The sequence below is a fragment of the Rhinatrema bivittatum genome, chromosome 10, assembly GCF_901001135.1.
Source record: "Rhinatrema bivittatum chromosome 10, aRhiBiv1.1, whole genome shotgun sequence".
Lineage (NCBI taxonomy): Eukaryota > Metazoa > Chordata > Amphibia > Gymnophiona > Rhinatrematidae > Rhinatrema > Rhinatrema bivittatum.
The window spans coordinates 19,611,582-19,629,270 of NC_042624.1; the positions used below are offsets into that span (position 1 = coordinate 19,611,582).

Consider the following 17,689-nt stretch of genomic DNA (forward strand, 5'->3'; position numbering starts at 1 on the left):
GGACACTCCACTATTTACCTTCCTTCGTTGAGAAAACTGACCATTTAGTCCTACTCTGTTTTCTGACTTTTAACCAATTTGCAATCCACAATAGAATGCTGCCTCTTATCCCATGACTTATTAATTTCTTGGGGAGTCTCCTATGAGTCACTTTGTCAAATGCCAGGCTAATTCATCATTGTCATGACATGCTTTTCCAGCCAGAGAATTCAAAGCATGTGACATATAGAAATGTAGAACTAGTACCCCATACTCAATTGTAGAGTTAAATATAAAAAACAGAATAGGTACTAGACTGCAGTAATATGCAGTAACAAAGAACAGGTACAGCAGAGGCAGCACTTTCAGAGTCCCTTATAGAACCTCCCCACAAACAAGGCTGCACTCGGCTAATATTCCCTATCTCTGGCACATGAATCAAACTTTGGTTTTTGTTCTCATTTCAGTATTTCTTATCATGATAATCTCCACAGATGTAGCTGGCAGATCTGTGCTCTGGAACGACCTGCAACCCCTTTCCTTTCTAGTTTCTGTTTTATTGCAGAGGCAGATTCAGTGCTGGAGGCTCGCAGGAGCTCTTCCTATTAACTGTGTTTAGCTACTCCTGCACTGAAACAAAGCTGCTATCCTATTTATCATCACAAACTCCTAATGAGTATATAGATTCATATGAAAATTGTACTGACCTGATCAAGGAAATAAAACTGTATTGGCAGCAGTCAAAAAATAATAATTTCAAATCATCAAATTTAGTTAACAAATTTCTTAACTACCCTTACAATAGTTACCCAAGGTGGTATAGTATAGAATCAGATAGAAAATCAGTATGCATAAAATGATCCAAGGACCCACTATAAGCACACTTAAATCACATATAAGAATGACACCAATAACACTTATTTAAAAATCAGCAATAATAAACAAAATTACTATAGTCAATACATGAGCAATTGAGCTGATGGGATCCATAAGCCCATTTATGGCTCATATTTATTTATTTATTTATTTTGAACTTTTTAATACTGACATTCATGTGGCAAGAGACTTATCATATCGGTTTACAGTAGAACACAATTATTGAAACAAGCATTACATAGAACCGGGGTTACATAGAACTGGGAAAACCAATGGGTAGAACTGGGAAAAACAGTAGATAGAACTGGGAGAGCAGTGGAACATAATTATTGCAACAAGCATTACATAGAACCGGGGTTCCATAGAACAGGGAAAAGAATGGATGAAAATAGGTGGAAGAATTGGTAGCTGTTAACCAGAGAGAGACTTAGAGAATGAAGAATCAATAGAGCAGGAAACTGAACATCAACACCAGAGTAATTAAAAATAAATATACGTAGAGATAAATTAAATAATGTACAATAAAAGCCTGTAAAGGAGGTCATGGTAAAGTTCGTAGTGATATGATAATGGTAATGTTTGTCTGGTTGTTGATAAGCTTGTTTGAGTGTTATGGTGATGGTAGTGTTCGTCTGGTTATGGAATGGCTTGTTTGAATAGCCAGGTTTTGAGTTTCTTTTTGAAAGTCAGTGGGTAGGATTCTTGCCGGAGTTCTGGAGGGAGATAATTCCATTGAGAGGGTCCAGTGGTGGATAATGCACGCTTCCTTAAGGCATTCTTTACCGAGGGGACATAGAGAGTGCCTTTGTAAGCAGCTCTAATCGGTCTAGAGGATTCATGGGGACGTAGAGGTACGTTAAGATCAAGAGGTGTTAGATTGTGCATGGCTTTATAGATTATCATGAGGACTTTGTAGAGAATTCTAAATTTGATGGGAAGCCAGTGTAAGTTGCGAAGTATGGACGTGATGAGCTCTCTTCTATTGGAGTTGGACAGGATCCTAGCGGCAGAGTCCTGTACCATCTGGAGGGGTCTGATAGTGTTTGCTGGAAGACCTAGGAGAAGTGAATTACAGTAGTCGATTTTAGAAAAGATGATGGATTGAAGAACCGTGCAGTAGTCGTGGAAATGGAGGAGGGGTTTCAACTTTTTCAATACTTGAAGTTTGAAAAAACAGTCTTTTGTGGTTGTGTTGATAAATTTTTTTAAGTTGAACTGTTTATCCAGAATAACACCAAGGTCTCTGACATGTGGGGAGATATTGATTTGAGAGGTGATTGGCATTTTGTTTAGACCAGACTTGTTGTCATGAGATATGATAAGGAGCTCCGTCTTATTAGTGTTGAGGACTAGGTTAAGGCTGGAGAGGAGGTGGTTGATTGATTGAAGGCAATTGTTCCAAAAACTGAGGGTTTTGGAAAAGGATTCCTTGATTGGGATTAGTACCTGCACATCATCAGCGTATATGTAGTGTGTTAGCTTAAGATTTGCTAGGAGCTGGCAGAGTGGAAGAAAGTAAATGTTGAAGAGAGTAGGAGAGAGGGAAGAACCTTGTGGGACTCCCAAGGAGGAGTTGACGAGGTGGGATTCTTTGTTGTTAATTTTGACTTTAAAACATCTGTTATTGAGGAAAGACTTGAACCATCTGTGTGCCGTCCCAGTAATACCAATGGCCGTTAAGGCGATCTAATAGAATAGAATGGTTCACTGTGTGGAATGCCGTGGAAAGATGGAGAAGAGCAAGGAGGTATGGTTGTTTTTTCTCAAGGCTGAAGATGGAGTCTGAGAGAGAGATTAATAGTGATTCTGTATTTAGTGATTTTCGGAATCCGAACTGTGCTGGGGCTAGTATCTTGTGCGATTCCAGGTATTCAGAGAGTTGCTTGTTAATGATTTTTTTCTAGGATTTTCGCAATAAATGGTAAGTTGGCTATCGGATGGAAGTTGGCTGGATCCGCTGGAGACAAGTTTGGTTTTTTTAGCAGAGGTTTGAGTATCGCTATCTTAAGGGCATCTGGTACTAGCCCTTGAGCAAGAGAGCAGTTAATGATTTCTGAGATAGGCTTCGCAACAATTTTTGGGATGGAGATGAGGAGATTTGAAGGTATGGGTCTGAGGGATGAGAGGATGGTTTGAGCTTCTTGAGCAAGATTTTAATCTCCAATGAAAAAGTGGGCTCGAATGCTTCAAGTCTGGAGTTTTGCTGAATAGTGGTGTTATAAGGGAGATGTGAAAAGTTATTGTAAGAGATCAGCGGTGCTTCCCGGTTGGAGATTTTTTTATCGAAGTAAATAGCTAGTTCGGGGGCTTTGGTTTCAGCTTGGTCGTTGGGAATGGATGGAGGGGCAGTTTTTGTAAGAGATGAGACGTAAGAGAACAGGGCTTTGGAGTCAAAGAGGAAGTGGTGGATTTTTTGAGCGAAGAGGTCTCTCTTAGTTCGGAGGATCGTGTTCCTGTAACGGTGCATGGTATCTTTGTAGGCAGCCTGCATTTCTGTGGACAGGTTTTTTCGCCATCTGTATTCTTTGCTTCTTAGGTCTTGTTTTAGGGATTTCAATTCTGGTGTGAACCACGGCTTTCTGTTGTCAGGGTTCGGGTGTATTACTTTAGTAATTTTAGGGCAGGTAAGATCAGCTACTTTGTTGGTTATTTTGAACCACGAGGTGGTGGCTGCCTCTGCATCTGAAAGATCAAGGTGATCTAATTCTTTCAATAGGTGGGAGCTGAGGCTGTCTAAGGAGCATGGTTTCCTGAATTGGATTGTGGACTTGTGAGATGGTTGTGGTGTGGTCTTGGGGATGTCTAGGGTCGTAGTAATCAGTTGATGATCTAACCAAGGGACAGGTGTGCAGAGCGGTTTGGAGGTTAGGGTAAGACCTTGGTTTAGGAATATTAGATCCAGCGTGTGTCCAGCTTTATGAGTGGGACTGTCTATTATTTGTTTGAAGCCCAAGTATTTGAGTGTTGAGAGTAAAGTTTCACAGTTTGGGGATAGAGGAGAATCGTCAACGTGTAAGTTGAAATCTCCCAGTATGATAGCTGGGGAATCACAGTTAATATGTTTTGCAATGCATTCAATGAGGTGTGAGGGGTCTGATTCTAGGAGCCCTGGGGGGGGGGGGGGCATAAATTAGGCATATTTGGAGTTGGGGGGATTTGAAGAGAGCGAATTCCAGATTTGCAACAGATTCTGAGAATTGGAGAGAAAATCTTAGATCTTTTTTTGCCATTAGGAGTAGGCCGCCGCCTCTTTTTTTGGGTCTAGGGATTGAGTAGATGTTGTACATCTGAGTGGGGAGTTGGTTGGTTAGTACTGTGTTCGTGTGTTTCAACCAAGTTTCTGTAATTGCGCATTCATCAAATAGTCTTTATATTTGAACTTTCTGTAACCGTAACCTTGTTGGCACTTTTATAACGTATTACCCATTTCAATTTTTAACATTACTATATGTGCTTTTTTGTAAACCATTGTGATGGTATACAATGGTATACAATGTATAACAATGGTGTACAATGGTATAACGATGGTATAGAAAAGATTTTAAATAAACAAATAAATAAATAAACAAACAAGAGGATTTTGCGAAATTGCAAGACTGGGAGACTGGGAATTGAAATGGTAGATGACATTTAATGTGGCGGCGTGCAAAGTGATGCATTTAGGAAAAAGAAATCAAAATTATAAGTACACAATGCAAGGTTCCACATTAGAAGTCACCACTTAGGAAAAGGATTTAGGTTTCATCATTGATAATCAATTGAAATCCTCTGCTCAGTGTGCTGTGGCAGCCAAGAAAGCAAATAGAATGAAAAAGAGAAAATCATAATGTCTATATTACTTCATGGTGTGACCACGCCTTATGTATTGTGTGCAGTTCTGGTCATCGAATCTCAAAAAAGATATAGCAGAAATAGAAAAGTTACAGAGAAGGGTGATCAAACTGATAAAAGAGATGGAACGATTCCCCTGAGGAAAGGCTAAAGAGGATATCCACAATGAATATGCATGAGGGAGATTTGCATTCACTGCCTCCATATCATGCAAATGTATCTCATACATATTCATTGTGAATACCTTGAAAACCTGACTAGCTGGGGGTACTCCAGGACAGGTTTGGGAACCCCTGCTCTAGGATATACATGTTTAAAGTGTACCCATATGCTTTAGAATGAAGATAACTGACCATTTTATTAGTCATCCATTGGATTGACTCCATCCTGTTTATATCCTTTTCAAGGTGCAGTCTCCAGAATTGTACACAATATTCCAAACGAGGTCTCATTGGGGACACTTAAGAGTAATATTGCCTCATTCTTTTTCTTCTGACCATTCCTCTCTAGGCAGCTAAGCATTTTTTTTTGCCCTTGGCTTATCTCCAACTATTTTGCCACCTTTCGATCATCAGATATGATCACCCATTCCCTGAACCTTTTCTTTCTTTCAAGCTAAGAAGAATTTCACCATTATACTGTACAATTCTGGAGGCTGCACCTGTTGCAGATTTTGTTATTTGCAAAAAGGTAGGGATGTGCATTCGTTTGCAATGCATTGGCAATCCACAATGTATAGGTCCATATTTGTTGTATTCGTGGGTTCGCAAAACGCATTGCGATCCCCCACGAATACAACATATCATTAGTTTTATTCTTTTGACTCGCAGTGATTTCTTAGCGGCCATTTGAAATAGGAGATAGCAAAAACCAGCCCTTTCCTGTGAGTCATAAGTGACCTCATAGCCCTGTCACAGAGTGGGTCAGACAGGTTGGCAAGGAGACCAGAATGCAACCTATCAGAGCTAAACATTTTTCTAATGCAGCCAGTCACTGCTCTCTCAGTGCTCTGTGATGCTATTCCTGATGACGCAGCACTATTTATACATTAAGCACGCGGCGTGCCACGCACTTTCTTGGTGGAGATGTTTTGGGGAGGTGGTCCAGGGAGGTGGCTGCACTCAGAGCTAGTCTGAGTGTCTCAAATCTGTATTCAATTGCTAGCTACTTTGATAGAATTTTTCATTGAAAAATATATTTCTTTGTTTTTGCTGCTGTGCCAAGAAAGCCATCCTTTTTATTTAACTGCAGGTTTTTTTTTTTAACTCAGGCTGTCTCTTTGTACTCTTTTAAGCCAAGAAGACATGCAGTGCGCTCATTGGATATCAGTGGGCACTGGGAAGCTTTGCAGACTCACATATATATTGTTGGGACAGCAGTGCTCTCTCTGAAGCCAAATCCCCAGTGGGCCTCTTTTTTACTTACAAGCTTGGTGTGTGCACACATACAGCGAGTGGTCCCAGTTTTAGTGTACATCCAGGCATGGCCTGGGGGTACTTTTTCAGACTCACATAGATATTATTGGGACAGCAGTGCTCTCTCTGAAGCCAAATCCCCAGTGGGCCTATTTTGGAAATAATTCTTTTAATTGAAACCCCTAGTAGGCACAGACATTAAATCCATAATGTCAGGGAAAACTAGACGTGGTCAAGTGATTGGGACTGGCATAGGAGGCACTTCAAAAGGCAGTGCCAGTCCCCCATTAAAGTTAAAAAGGTACCTGTTCCAATATAAAATCTCTGGAGGGGCAGGCAGTTCCATCTGGAAAAAGAATGAAATTTAAAGATGATGCATCACCACCACCTGTTTCTGACCCTGTAGTTTTGGAGGTGAGAAAGGGGAGGCTGAGGCATGCCAGACAAAATGGAGACACTCAAAAGCAGCAGTGTGACAGCAGACTTGACTTAGCGTTGACAATGTAGCACAGGCATTGTTTGCTTCTGATTGCAATGAAGAATCATCTTGTGTGGGATTATCATCATCAGAAATGGAAGAAGTAATAGCTGAAGAAGGTTTAGGAGGATTAGTTAGTCCTGTCTTAGCCTCCACTTCAGTGCAGCAGAGGAGAGATGAAACTGATGATGATGAGGAAGAGCAGTCAGCGCAGGCACAGAGTGTGACTGATGCCCCTGGCATTGCTTCTCCGGGTGCACCCACTACTTCAGCTCCAGTGCCAGCATCCACCCCGAAGGCTATAGAGAACAGATAATGAAAGAAATCTGTGATCTGGAGCCACTTTAAAGTGAAGGAGGACCCGCGTTTTGCTCAACAAAGGGGAAAGCCAACAGTCGCTCAGCAGCACATGGTTCGGAGAGAGGTATCTTCAAAGGATACTAATGATGCATTAGAATTAGGGCATCCCGACAGTGAGGTTCCAATAATTAGAAAAATAGTCCAAGTGCCTGTAACTAAAAACTCACCTGAGCTAAAAAATTCTAACTTATCCCTATCAATTAAAAAGCAGAATGAAAATACAAACAAAAAATAAACTTTGAAATGTTTGTATGCTAATGCCAGAAGTCTAAGATGGGAGAATTAGAATGTATAGCAGTGAATGACGACATAGACTTAATTGGCATATCAGAGACATGGTGGAAAGAGGATAACCAATGGGTCAGTGCTATACCGGGGTACAAATTATATCGCAATGACAGAGAGGAGCACCAGGGAGGAGGTGTGGCGCTTTATGTCCGGGATGGCATAAAGTCCAACAGGAAAAACATCCTGCATGAGACTAAATACAAAATTGAATCTTTATGGGTAGAAATCCCTTGTGTGTCGGGGAAGACTATAGTGATAGGGGTTAGGGATGTGAATCGTGTGCCCTATCGTCTTAACGATCGAAATCGTTTGTCAGGAGAAGAAAATCGTGTTTGGCACGATTTTTTAGTTAAAAAATCGTTAAAAATCGGTTTTTCCGATTAGTGCGCACTAACTGAAAATGATACAATTTGACACTTTTCAGGTCAGTTTAGGAATGAATATGTATTCCTATTGGCTGCCCTCTTATTTATTCATGTTACCAAGGTTCCCACTGACAGTATATGGGGGATGGGAAATGGAAACAGTTGGTAGCTTGACAAAAAAAGTAATGTGATCAGTCAATGTGACTAGAACTTGTGCCCTAACCCTGATACCAGGGGTGTTGTGATCTTCCTGCACACAGTGCCCTAACCCTGGCACCAGGGGTGTTGTGATCTTCATGTACACAGTGCCCTATCCCTATTAATACCAGGAGTGTTGTGATCTTCCTGCACACAGTGCCCTAACCCTGGAACCAGGGGGGTTGTGATCTTCATGTACACAGTGCCCTATCCCTATTAATACCAGGAGTGTTGTGATCTTCCTGCACCCAGTGCCCTATCCCTATTAATACCAGGAGTGTTGTGATCTTCCTGCACACAGTGCCCTAACCCTGACACCAGGGGTGTTGTGATCTTCCTGCACACAGTGCCCTAACCCTGGCACCAGGGGTGTTGTGATCTTCATGTAAACAGTGCCCTATCCCTATTAATACCAGGAGTGTTGTGATCTTCCTGCACACAGTGCCCTAACCCTGGCACCAGGGGTGTTGTGATCTTCCTGCACACAGTGCCCTAACCCTGGCACCAGGGGTGTTGTGATCTTCATGTAAACAGTGCCCTATCCCTATTAATACCAGGAGTGTTGTGATCTTCCTGCACACAGTGCCCTAACCCTGACACCAGGGGTGTTGTGATCTTCCTGCACACAGTGCCCTAACCCTGGCACCAGGGGTGTTGTGATCTTCATGTACACAGTGCCCTATCCCTATTAATACCAGGAGTGTTGTGATCTTCTTGCACACAGTGCCCTATCCCTATTAATACCAGGAGTGTTGTGATCTTCCTGCACACAGTGCCCTATCCCTGACACCAGGGGTGTTGTGATCTTCCTGCACACAGTGCCCTATCCCTATTAATACCAGGAGTGTTGTGATCTTCCTGCACACAGTGCCCTAACCCTGACACCAGGGGTGTTGTGATCTTCCTGCACACAGTGCCCTATCCTATTAATACCAGGAGTGTTGTGATCTTCCTGCACACAGTGCCCTAACCCTGACACCAGGGGTGTTGTGATCTTCCTGCATGCAGTGCCCTATCCCGCCTGCATTACTAGTGAGAGGCTGGCTTCACAGACAGGGGGGAGCTGCCTGACCCTCACTCCTCCCCTCCCCCATGTCCCAGCCAGTCGCACATGCTCAGTGCTGTTCCCCCTCACCAAGCTGGATTCAATGTGTGCAGGAAAGGAGACCTGCCTTTTCCCCAGCTGGAGTCAGTGTGTGCAGTAAAGGAGATCTGCCTTTTCCCCAAGCTGGAGTCAATGTGTGCAGGAAAGGAGACCTGCCTTTTCCCCAAGCTGGAGTCAATGTGCTGTAAAGGAGACCTGTCTTATCCCCAGGCTGGAGTCAGTGTGTGCAGAAAAGGTGACCTGCCTTTTCCCCAAGCTGGAATCAATGTGTGCAGTAAAGGAGACCTGCCTTTTCCACAAGCTGGAGTCAATGTGTGGAGTAAAGGAGACCTGCCTTTTCCACATGCTGGAGTCAATGTGTGCAGTAAAGGAGATTTGCCTTTTCCACAGCTGGAGTCAGTGTGTGCAGTAAAGGAGATCTGCCTTGTCCCCAAGCTGGAGTCAATGTGCTGTAAAGGAGACCTGCCTTTTCCCCAAGCTGGAGTCAATGTGTGCAGGAAAGGAGACCTGCCTTGTACCCAAGCTGGAGTCAATGGGTGCAGTAAAGGAGACCTGCCTTGTACCCAAGCTGGAGTCAATGGGTGCAGTAAAGGAGACCTGCCTTGTCCCCAAGCTGGAGTCAGTGTGCTGTAAAGGAGACCTGCCTTTTCCCCAAGCTGGAATCAATGTGTGCAGTAAAGGAGACCTGCCTTGTCCACAAGCTGGAGTCAATGTGTGCAGTAAAGGAGACCTGCCTTATCCCCAAGCTGGAATCAATGTGTGCAGTAAAGGAGACCTGCCTTTTCCACAAGCTGGAGTCAATGTGTGGAGTAAAGGAGACCTGTCTTTTCCACATGCTGGAGTCAATGTGTGCAGTAAAGGAGATTTGCCTTTTCCACAGTTGGAGTCAGTGTGTGCAGTAAAGGAGACCTGCCTTGTCCCCAAGCTGGAGTCAGTGTGTGCAGTAAAGGAGATCTACCTTGTCCCCAAGCTGGAGTCAATGTGCTGTGAAGGAGACCTGCCTTTTCCCCAAGCTGGAGTCAATGTGCTGTAAAGGAGACCTGCCTTTTCCCCAAGTTGGAGTCAATCTGTGCAGGAAAGGAGACCTGCCTTTTCCCCAGCTGGAGCCAGTGTGTGGAGTAAAGGAGACCTGCCTTTTCCACATGCTGGAGTCAATGTGTGCAGTAAAGGAGATTTGCCTTTTCCACAGCTGGAGTCAGTGTGTGCAGTAAAGGAGACCTGCCTTGTCCCCAAGCTGGAGTCAGTGTGTGCAGTAAAGGAGATCTACCTTGTCCCCAAGCTGGAGTCAATGTGCTGTAAAGGAGACCTGTCTTATCCCCAGGCTGGAGTCAGTGTGTGCAGAAAAGGTGACCTGCCTTTTCCCCAAGCTGGAATCAATGTGTGCAGTAAAGGAGACCTGCCTTGTCCACAAGCTGGAGTCAATGTGTGCAGTAAAGGAGACCTGCCTTATCCCCAAGCTGGAATTAATGTGTGCAGTAAAGGAGACCTGCCTTTTCCCCAAGCTGGAGTCAATGTGTTGTAAAGGAGACCTGCCTTTTCCCCAAGCTGGAGTCAATGTGTGCAGTAAAGGAGACCTGCCTTGTCCCCAAGCTGGAGTCAATGTGTGCACATAATACAATGCACAGGAAGCAATGATGTGACTGCTGGAGAGGTGCACTGCCTGCCTACCTAGGCTTGAATATATTAATGCTGCAGTACTAATAAAAATAAATTATAATTCTGCTAAAATGCCACTAGCCTCACCAGTGACACTAGGCTAGTAATGTCACTGGTGAGGCTAGTGGCAAACAAGTTCTAGTCACATGAGTGATGATCATCACATTACTTTTTTTGTCAAGCTTCCAACTGTTTCCATTTCACATCCCCCCCAACCATTACCTCAGTGGGAACCTTGATAACATCATTAGATAAGAGCACAGCCAGCCAATAGGAATACATATTCATTCCTAAGTGACCTTTACTGACCTGGGAAGTGTCAACAATTTGTATCATTTTCTGTTGGTGTTCGTGAGTTTCCAGTTCCATTTCCCATCCCCCCAACCATCACCTCAGTGGGAACCTTGGTAACATCAATAGATAAGAGGGCAGCCAGCCAATAGGAATACATATTCATTCCTAACTGACCTTCACTGACCTGGAAAGTGTCAATTTGTATCATTTTCTGTTAGTGCGCACTAACGGGAGTTAGTGCGCACTTACTCCCGTTAGTGCGCACTAACACGATTTAACGATTTTTAACGATAAATCGTTAGAATTTCTATTGTATTGTGTTCTATAACGATTTAAGACGATATTAAAATTATCGTACGATAATTTTAGTCGTTGAAAAATGATTCACATCCCTAATAGGTGTATACTACCGTCCACCTGGTCAAGATGGTGAGATGGACAGTGAAATGCTAAGAGAAATTAGGGAAGCTAACCAAATTGGTAGTGCAATAATAATGGGAGACTTCAATTACCCCAATATTGACTGGGTAAATGTATCATCGGGACATGCTAGAGAGATAATGTTCCTGGATGGAATAAATGATAGCTTTATGGAGCAATTGGTTCAGGAACCAATGAGAGAGGGAGCAATTTTAGATCTAATTCTCAGTGGAGCACAGGACTTGGTGAGAGAGGTAACGGTGGTGGGGCCGCTTGGCAATAGTGATCATAATATGATCAAATTTGATTTAATGACTGGAAGATGAACAGTGTGCAAATCCAAGGCTCTCGTGCTAAACTTTCAAAAGGGAAACTTTGATAAAATGAGAAAAATTGTTAGAAACAAACTGAAAGGAGCAGCTACAAAAGTAAAAAATGTCCAAGAGGCGTGGTCATTGTTAAAAAATACCATTCTAGAAGCACAGTCCAGATGTATTCCACACATTAAGAAAGGTGGAAAGAAGGCAAAACGATTACCGGCATGGTTAAAAGGGGAGGTGAAAGAAGCTATTTTAGCCAAAAGAACTTCATTCAAAAATTGGAAGAAGGATCCAACAGAAGAAAATAGTATAAAGCATAAACGTTGGTGAGTTAAATGTAAGACATTGATAAGAACATAAGAACATAAGAAAATGCCATACTGGGTCAGACCAAGGGTCCATCAAGCCCAGCATCCTGCTTCCAACAGTGGCCAATCCAGGCCACAAGAACCTGGCAAGTACCCAAAAACTAAGTCTATTCCATGTTACCATTGCTAATGGCAGTGGCTATTCTCTAGGCGAACTTAATAGCAGGTAATGGACTTCTCCTCCAAGAACTTATCCAATCCTTTTTTTAAACACAGCTATACTAACTGCACTAACCACATCCTCTGGCAACAAATTCCAGGCTAAGAGAGAATTTGAAAAGAAGTTGGCTGTAGAGGCAAAAACTCACCATAAAATCTTTTTTAAATATATCCGAAGCAGAAAGCCTGTGAGGGAGTCAGTTGGACCGTTAGATGATCGAGGGGTTAAAGGGGCACTTAGAGAAGATAAGGCCATTGCGGAAAGATTAAATGATTTCTTTGCTTCGGTGTTTACTGAAGAGGATGTTGGGGAGGTACCCGTAATGGAGAAGGTTTTCATGGGTAATGATTCAGATGGACTGAATCAAATCACTGTGAACCTAGAAGATGTGGTAGGCCTGATTGACAAACTGAAGAGTAGTAAATCACCTGGACCAGATGGTTTACACCCCAGAGTTCTGAAGGAACTAAAAAATGAAATTTCAGATGGTGAATTCCACAGGGAGGGTCTATTCCTGAGTGCTTTATTTCCTTTGGTGAGGGTGTAGCTATGGATGCTACTTGGGATGACGTTAAAGGTCATTTGTTTTCTAGTATGTAAAAGTGTTCATATTAGACATGGGGGATGATAACAAAGTTGTTGCGATAATAAAGTTGCTGCTAAAGGGAACTCGTACACATTTAACCAAGTGCATGAAAATCAAATGGGCAGACTTAATGGGCCATTTTGGTTTTCATCTGCCATCATTCAGTATGCTGCTAGGGTTCTTAATTATTTTTTTTTATTTGAATGTTTTGCAATGTCACAGCATTGCTTTAGCAGGTATTTCAGCAGAAGAGTTTTTCAATATCATCATCCCTATCAGCTAAATCACATTGTGAGTTTCTTTCATTAAAATCCAAGACCACTTTGTAAATCATCTCTTAATATATAAGAATATATAATTTAATAAAATAACATTTGTACTGCAGATTTGTTCAGTCTCTTTATACTAATCTTTGATTTATTTTTCTGCTTATACTAGCCTGAAGCACTCACCACTGTTACTGAATGATGATCTCCCATCCCAGAATCCCCTGCCTGCTGTTGCTGCTCCTGAACACCTCAAGCTTTGCCAAAAGCCAGGTTAATCCAGGTAAAAGCAAACCAGTTCTTTAGGACATATTTACTAAAGAGGTTTTCCCATTTCTTGATGGAGCCTTAGTACATTGACCCAAAATTTGTAGTAACAGTACTGATTGTCATGCTTCTGCATGGGAATACTCTAGGGCAGAGCTTTCCAAAGTGTGTGTCGCGACACTTTACTGTGTCGCCTGAGGTGTGCCGGTGTGTCGCGCAAGCCCGGTGCACGTGACACACCGGCAAGTGCAGGGGCCGGGAACCCATGGCTCCGAGCCAGATATGGCTCTTTTGAGGGCTGCATCTGGCTCGCAGACAGTCGCCACACTTTCCCACTGACCCAGCTGCTCCCCGGTCCTCCTCCGCCCGGGCGGAATGCGGCAGGACAGCTGGAGTCAGCGGCACTGGTGTGCTCTCTTCTTCCCGCCCCCCCCCCCCCCCGGAAGAGGAAGTGGAGAGTATCGGGTGCCTGCGCAGCAGGAAGAGGCCACGCTGGTGCGCTCGGCATCGGCCCAAAGAAAAGAAGACTGCAGCGCGGCTCGGAGGAAAATGAAGAGCATCAACCGCAGCCGATGGGATTCCTCCTCCGCGAGGGCTGAAAATGAAGAGGTTAGCGTTGGGAGGAGGCTGCTGCTGCCGCGAGTTCCCCAGGTGGGGGAGAGAGAGAGAGATTCACTCTCTCTCTCCCCCACCCCCACCCCCACCCCGGGAACTCGCGGCAGCAGCAGCCTCCTCCCAACGCTAACCTCTTCATTTTCAGCCCTCGCGGAGGAGGAGTCTCATCGGCTGCGGTTGATGCTCTTCATTTTCCTCCGAGCCGCGCTGCAGTCTTCTTTTCTTCGGGCCGATGCCGAGCGCACCAGCGTGGCCTCTTCTTGCCGCGCAGGCACACGATACTCTTCACTTCCTCTTCCGGGCCGGGGGGGGGGGGGGCCTGTGTGTGTGTGTGTGTGTGAGTGAGAGATTGCATGTATGTGAATGATTGAGAGCTGGGGGGGCCTGTGTGTGTGAGAGATTGCATGTATGTGAATGATTGAGAGCCTGTACATGTGAAAGAGAGTATGTCTGTGATTGAGAGCCTGCCTGTGAGAGAGAGAGAGCATGAATGTAAGTTTACCATTGGGAACCTGTATGTGTAAGTTTGTGATTGAAAACCTGTTTGTGTGAAAGAGTATGTGTGTATGATTGAGATCCTTTGTGTGTGAGAGAAATCATGTGTATGTATGATTAAGAGCCTGTGTGTGATTAAGAGCTGGTTAGGTGAGAGAGCATGTCAGTATGTGATTGAGAGCCTGTGTGTAAATGAGAGAAAGAGAGAGGACATGTTTGTAAGCAAGTGAATGAGAGTCTGTGTATGAGAGAAAAAGACAGCATGTATGTGTGTGATTGAAAGCCTGTTTGTGTGAAAGAGTATGTGTGTATGATTGAGATCCTTTGTGTGTGAGAGAAATCATGTGTATGTATGATTAAGAGCCTGTGTGTATAAGTAAGAGAGAAATCATGTGTATGTATGATTAAGAGCCTGTGTTTAAATGAGAGAGAGAGACCATGTGTGTCTGTGTGTGATTGAGAGCTGGTTTAGGTGATGGAGCATGTGAGTATGCGATTGAGAGCCTGTGTTTAAATGAGAGAGAGAGAGACCATGTGTGTCTGTGTGTGATTGAGAGCTGATTTAGGTGAGGGAGCATGTGAGTATGTGATTGAGAGCCTGTGTGTAAATGAGAGAAAGAGAGGACATGTTTGTAAGCATGTGAATGAGAGTCTGTGTGTGAGAGAAAAAGACAGCATGTATGTGTGTGATTGAAAGCCTGTGTGTGTGTAAGCGTGAAAAGATAGACAGCATGTGTGTAAATGTGTAATTAAGAGCCTATATAAGTGAGAGAGAAAAAACATGTGTATATGTGAGTACTGAGAGCATGTGTGTATAGGTGTGTCATTGAGAGCCAGTGTGAGAGAGAGCGCTGGTATGTGACTGAGAGAGGAGAAAGTTCCAAGCAAACCACCCCTCCTCCTGCTAATTCAGAACAATCTCAGGACACCTGGATATCAAACGTTCCCAGGTATGCAGAGCAAAAAAATGTTTGTATCCTTATTATTTTTCATTACTGGGTCTTTGTGTCTGCTATTTTGAAATATTTTGTTGGTATCTGGAAATGTTTTATATGAGTTTTTAATTATTGGATATTCCACTCATCAGCTGTTTCGAAATATGTTCTTTTTGTTAGTACAGTTTTACTGCTGATGATTTTATATTTCTTGATTTATTTTATAAGGATGGGTGATGTTTCTTTTTTCCTTTGTTACACTGCATACAACCTCTGGTTTGCTAGTAGACTGAATTACTGTGTCCCGAAATTATGTTTGTCTAAAAAGTGTGTCACCAACATGAAAAGTTTGGAAAGCTCTGCTCTAGGGTGTCAACACACACAGGGAGAATAACTTTTAAATGCCATGAGCAGATCTACACTAGTATTTTACAACCTCCAATATGATATTTGTGCATTTTATAAAATCCTTTTGTCTTTACCCTGCAACAAACATGCATATGTAGGGTTATGTGCAAAATACAGAAAAAAGAGCCACTAATGATACCCCCGTAGTGTTATAACTTATCCCAAAAGGAAATTGTGACACCAAATTTTATATAAATGAGCCAGTATTGAGGTTAACGGGATATTCGTATATTTAAGAAGTACCCTTATCCAAGTTTGGGAGGTATTATTTACACCAAATAAACCGCAAATGATTGAACAGTCCGGGCGGTCTCTGAGAACACATTGAGACACGCCAACAGGCTTGCTGATGCGGTTTTAATGATCCATTGAAACTGAAAAACATAAATATATAAATTAAAATTAAAAATTAAATAATTGAAATTAAACAAATGGTTTTGGCATCACATGAACACATTTATATAAAATTTGGTGTCACGATTTCCTTTTGGGATAAATTACATGGGTTATGTGCAAATACATGCATTGCATTGAAAGAGCATATATCAATGCATTGAACGTGCATACTTTTTAAAAAATATATGTGCACATATTTTACGTGTGAAAATAAAGTAGGACTTATTCAAATAAATCAGTGTATTTTAAAACATGCACGCATTAAGGAAATTGCCAGTTTTACCAAATGTCCACCAGTTCACACAGTCCTTCTCCAGGTCAACAAGACCTTCCTAGTTCTTCAGCCTGAACTCTCCAGACTGAGTCAGTACTTCACAATAAACACATTATTATCACTTATGCCAATGCATTAGCAGGTGAAAAAATTACATGAGTAAGTTTGCAGATCTATGTGTGTACTGTTTGATCTCTGTAATACCTACACACTGACTGTGTCCTGTGTTCTGTTTCAATATTGTTTTTGTATTCCATTGTGTTGTCAACACATATACATGTTATGATTTACATTACTTTTAATGTTTGCACACTCATGTATGTTGTTTTTTAATTTTATCATTTGTTTTGTGTGCTCATTTACATTTTAATATTTGTTTTTAGTTGCCCCTGAGGCAGCTCTTGAACAAAGAGCGAAACTCTGCCAGAGCTGGGCAAATTTCAATAAAGGGCTTTTGTTTATACACCGATCTTCGCTTCATTTACTTGCAACTTAGTATGGAAATGTTGGCCCCCACCCTGGAAGACCCCTTTTTACTTTTCATGAAAGTGAAAATATGTGCTTATTTTTTACTTTTATAAAATATAGAATATTAAGTAGAAGTTATTTACATGCATATATATTAATTTTTATCAGGTGAATTTTAAAAGCCCGGCGCGTGCATCAGTCAGGGGATGCATGAACAAGTCGGGCTCGCGCACACCCACTATATTTTAAAAGCAGCCCAGATACAAGCAAATCTCCCATAAGAAATTGCCATGCTGGGTCAGACCAAGGATTCGTCAAGCCCAACATCCTGTTTCCAACAGAGTTCAAATGAACCTGGCAATTACCCAAACACTAAGAAGATCCCATGCTACTGATGCAATTAATAGCAGTGGCTATTCCCTAAGTAAACTTGATTAATAGCCGTTAATGGACTTCTCCTCCAAGAACTTATCCAAACTTTTTTGAACCCCGCTACACTAACTGCACTAACCACATCCTCTGCAACAAGTTCCAGAGCTTTATTGTGCGTTGAGTGAAAAAGAATTTTCTCTGATTAGTCTTAAATGTGCTACTTGCTAACTTCATGGAATACCCCCTAGTCCTTCTATTATTCGAAAGTGTAACTAGCCGAGTCACATCTACTCATTCAAGACATCTCATGATCTTAAAGACCACTATCATATCCCCCCCCTCAGCCATCTCTTCTCCAAGCTGAACAGCCCTAACCTCTTCAGCCTTTCCTCATAGGGGAGCTGTTCCATCCCCTTTATCATTTTGGTTGCCCTTCTCTGTACCTTCTCCATCGCAACTATATCTTTTTTGAGATGCGGCGACCAGAATTGCAC

General features: G+C 42.6%; 1 protein-coding gene across 2 annotated transcripts in view; it reads left to right on the forward strand.

Moving 5' to 3' along the window:
- The window catches only part of DDR2 (discoidin domain receptor tyrosine kinase 2), a 662,671-nt gene that overhangs the window by 20,618 nt on the left and 624,364 nt on the right, over positions 1–17,689 (forward strand). For both annotated transcript variants that reach the window (XM_029618162.1, XM_029618161.1), the window contains exon 2: positions 13,138–13,248. In XM_029618162.1, coding sequence (XP_029474022.1) covers positions 13,164–13,248 — 85 coding nt within the window. In that variant the 5' untranslated portion in view covers positions 13,138–13,163. The remainder of the gene's footprint in view (positions 1–13,137; positions 13,249–17,689) is intronic.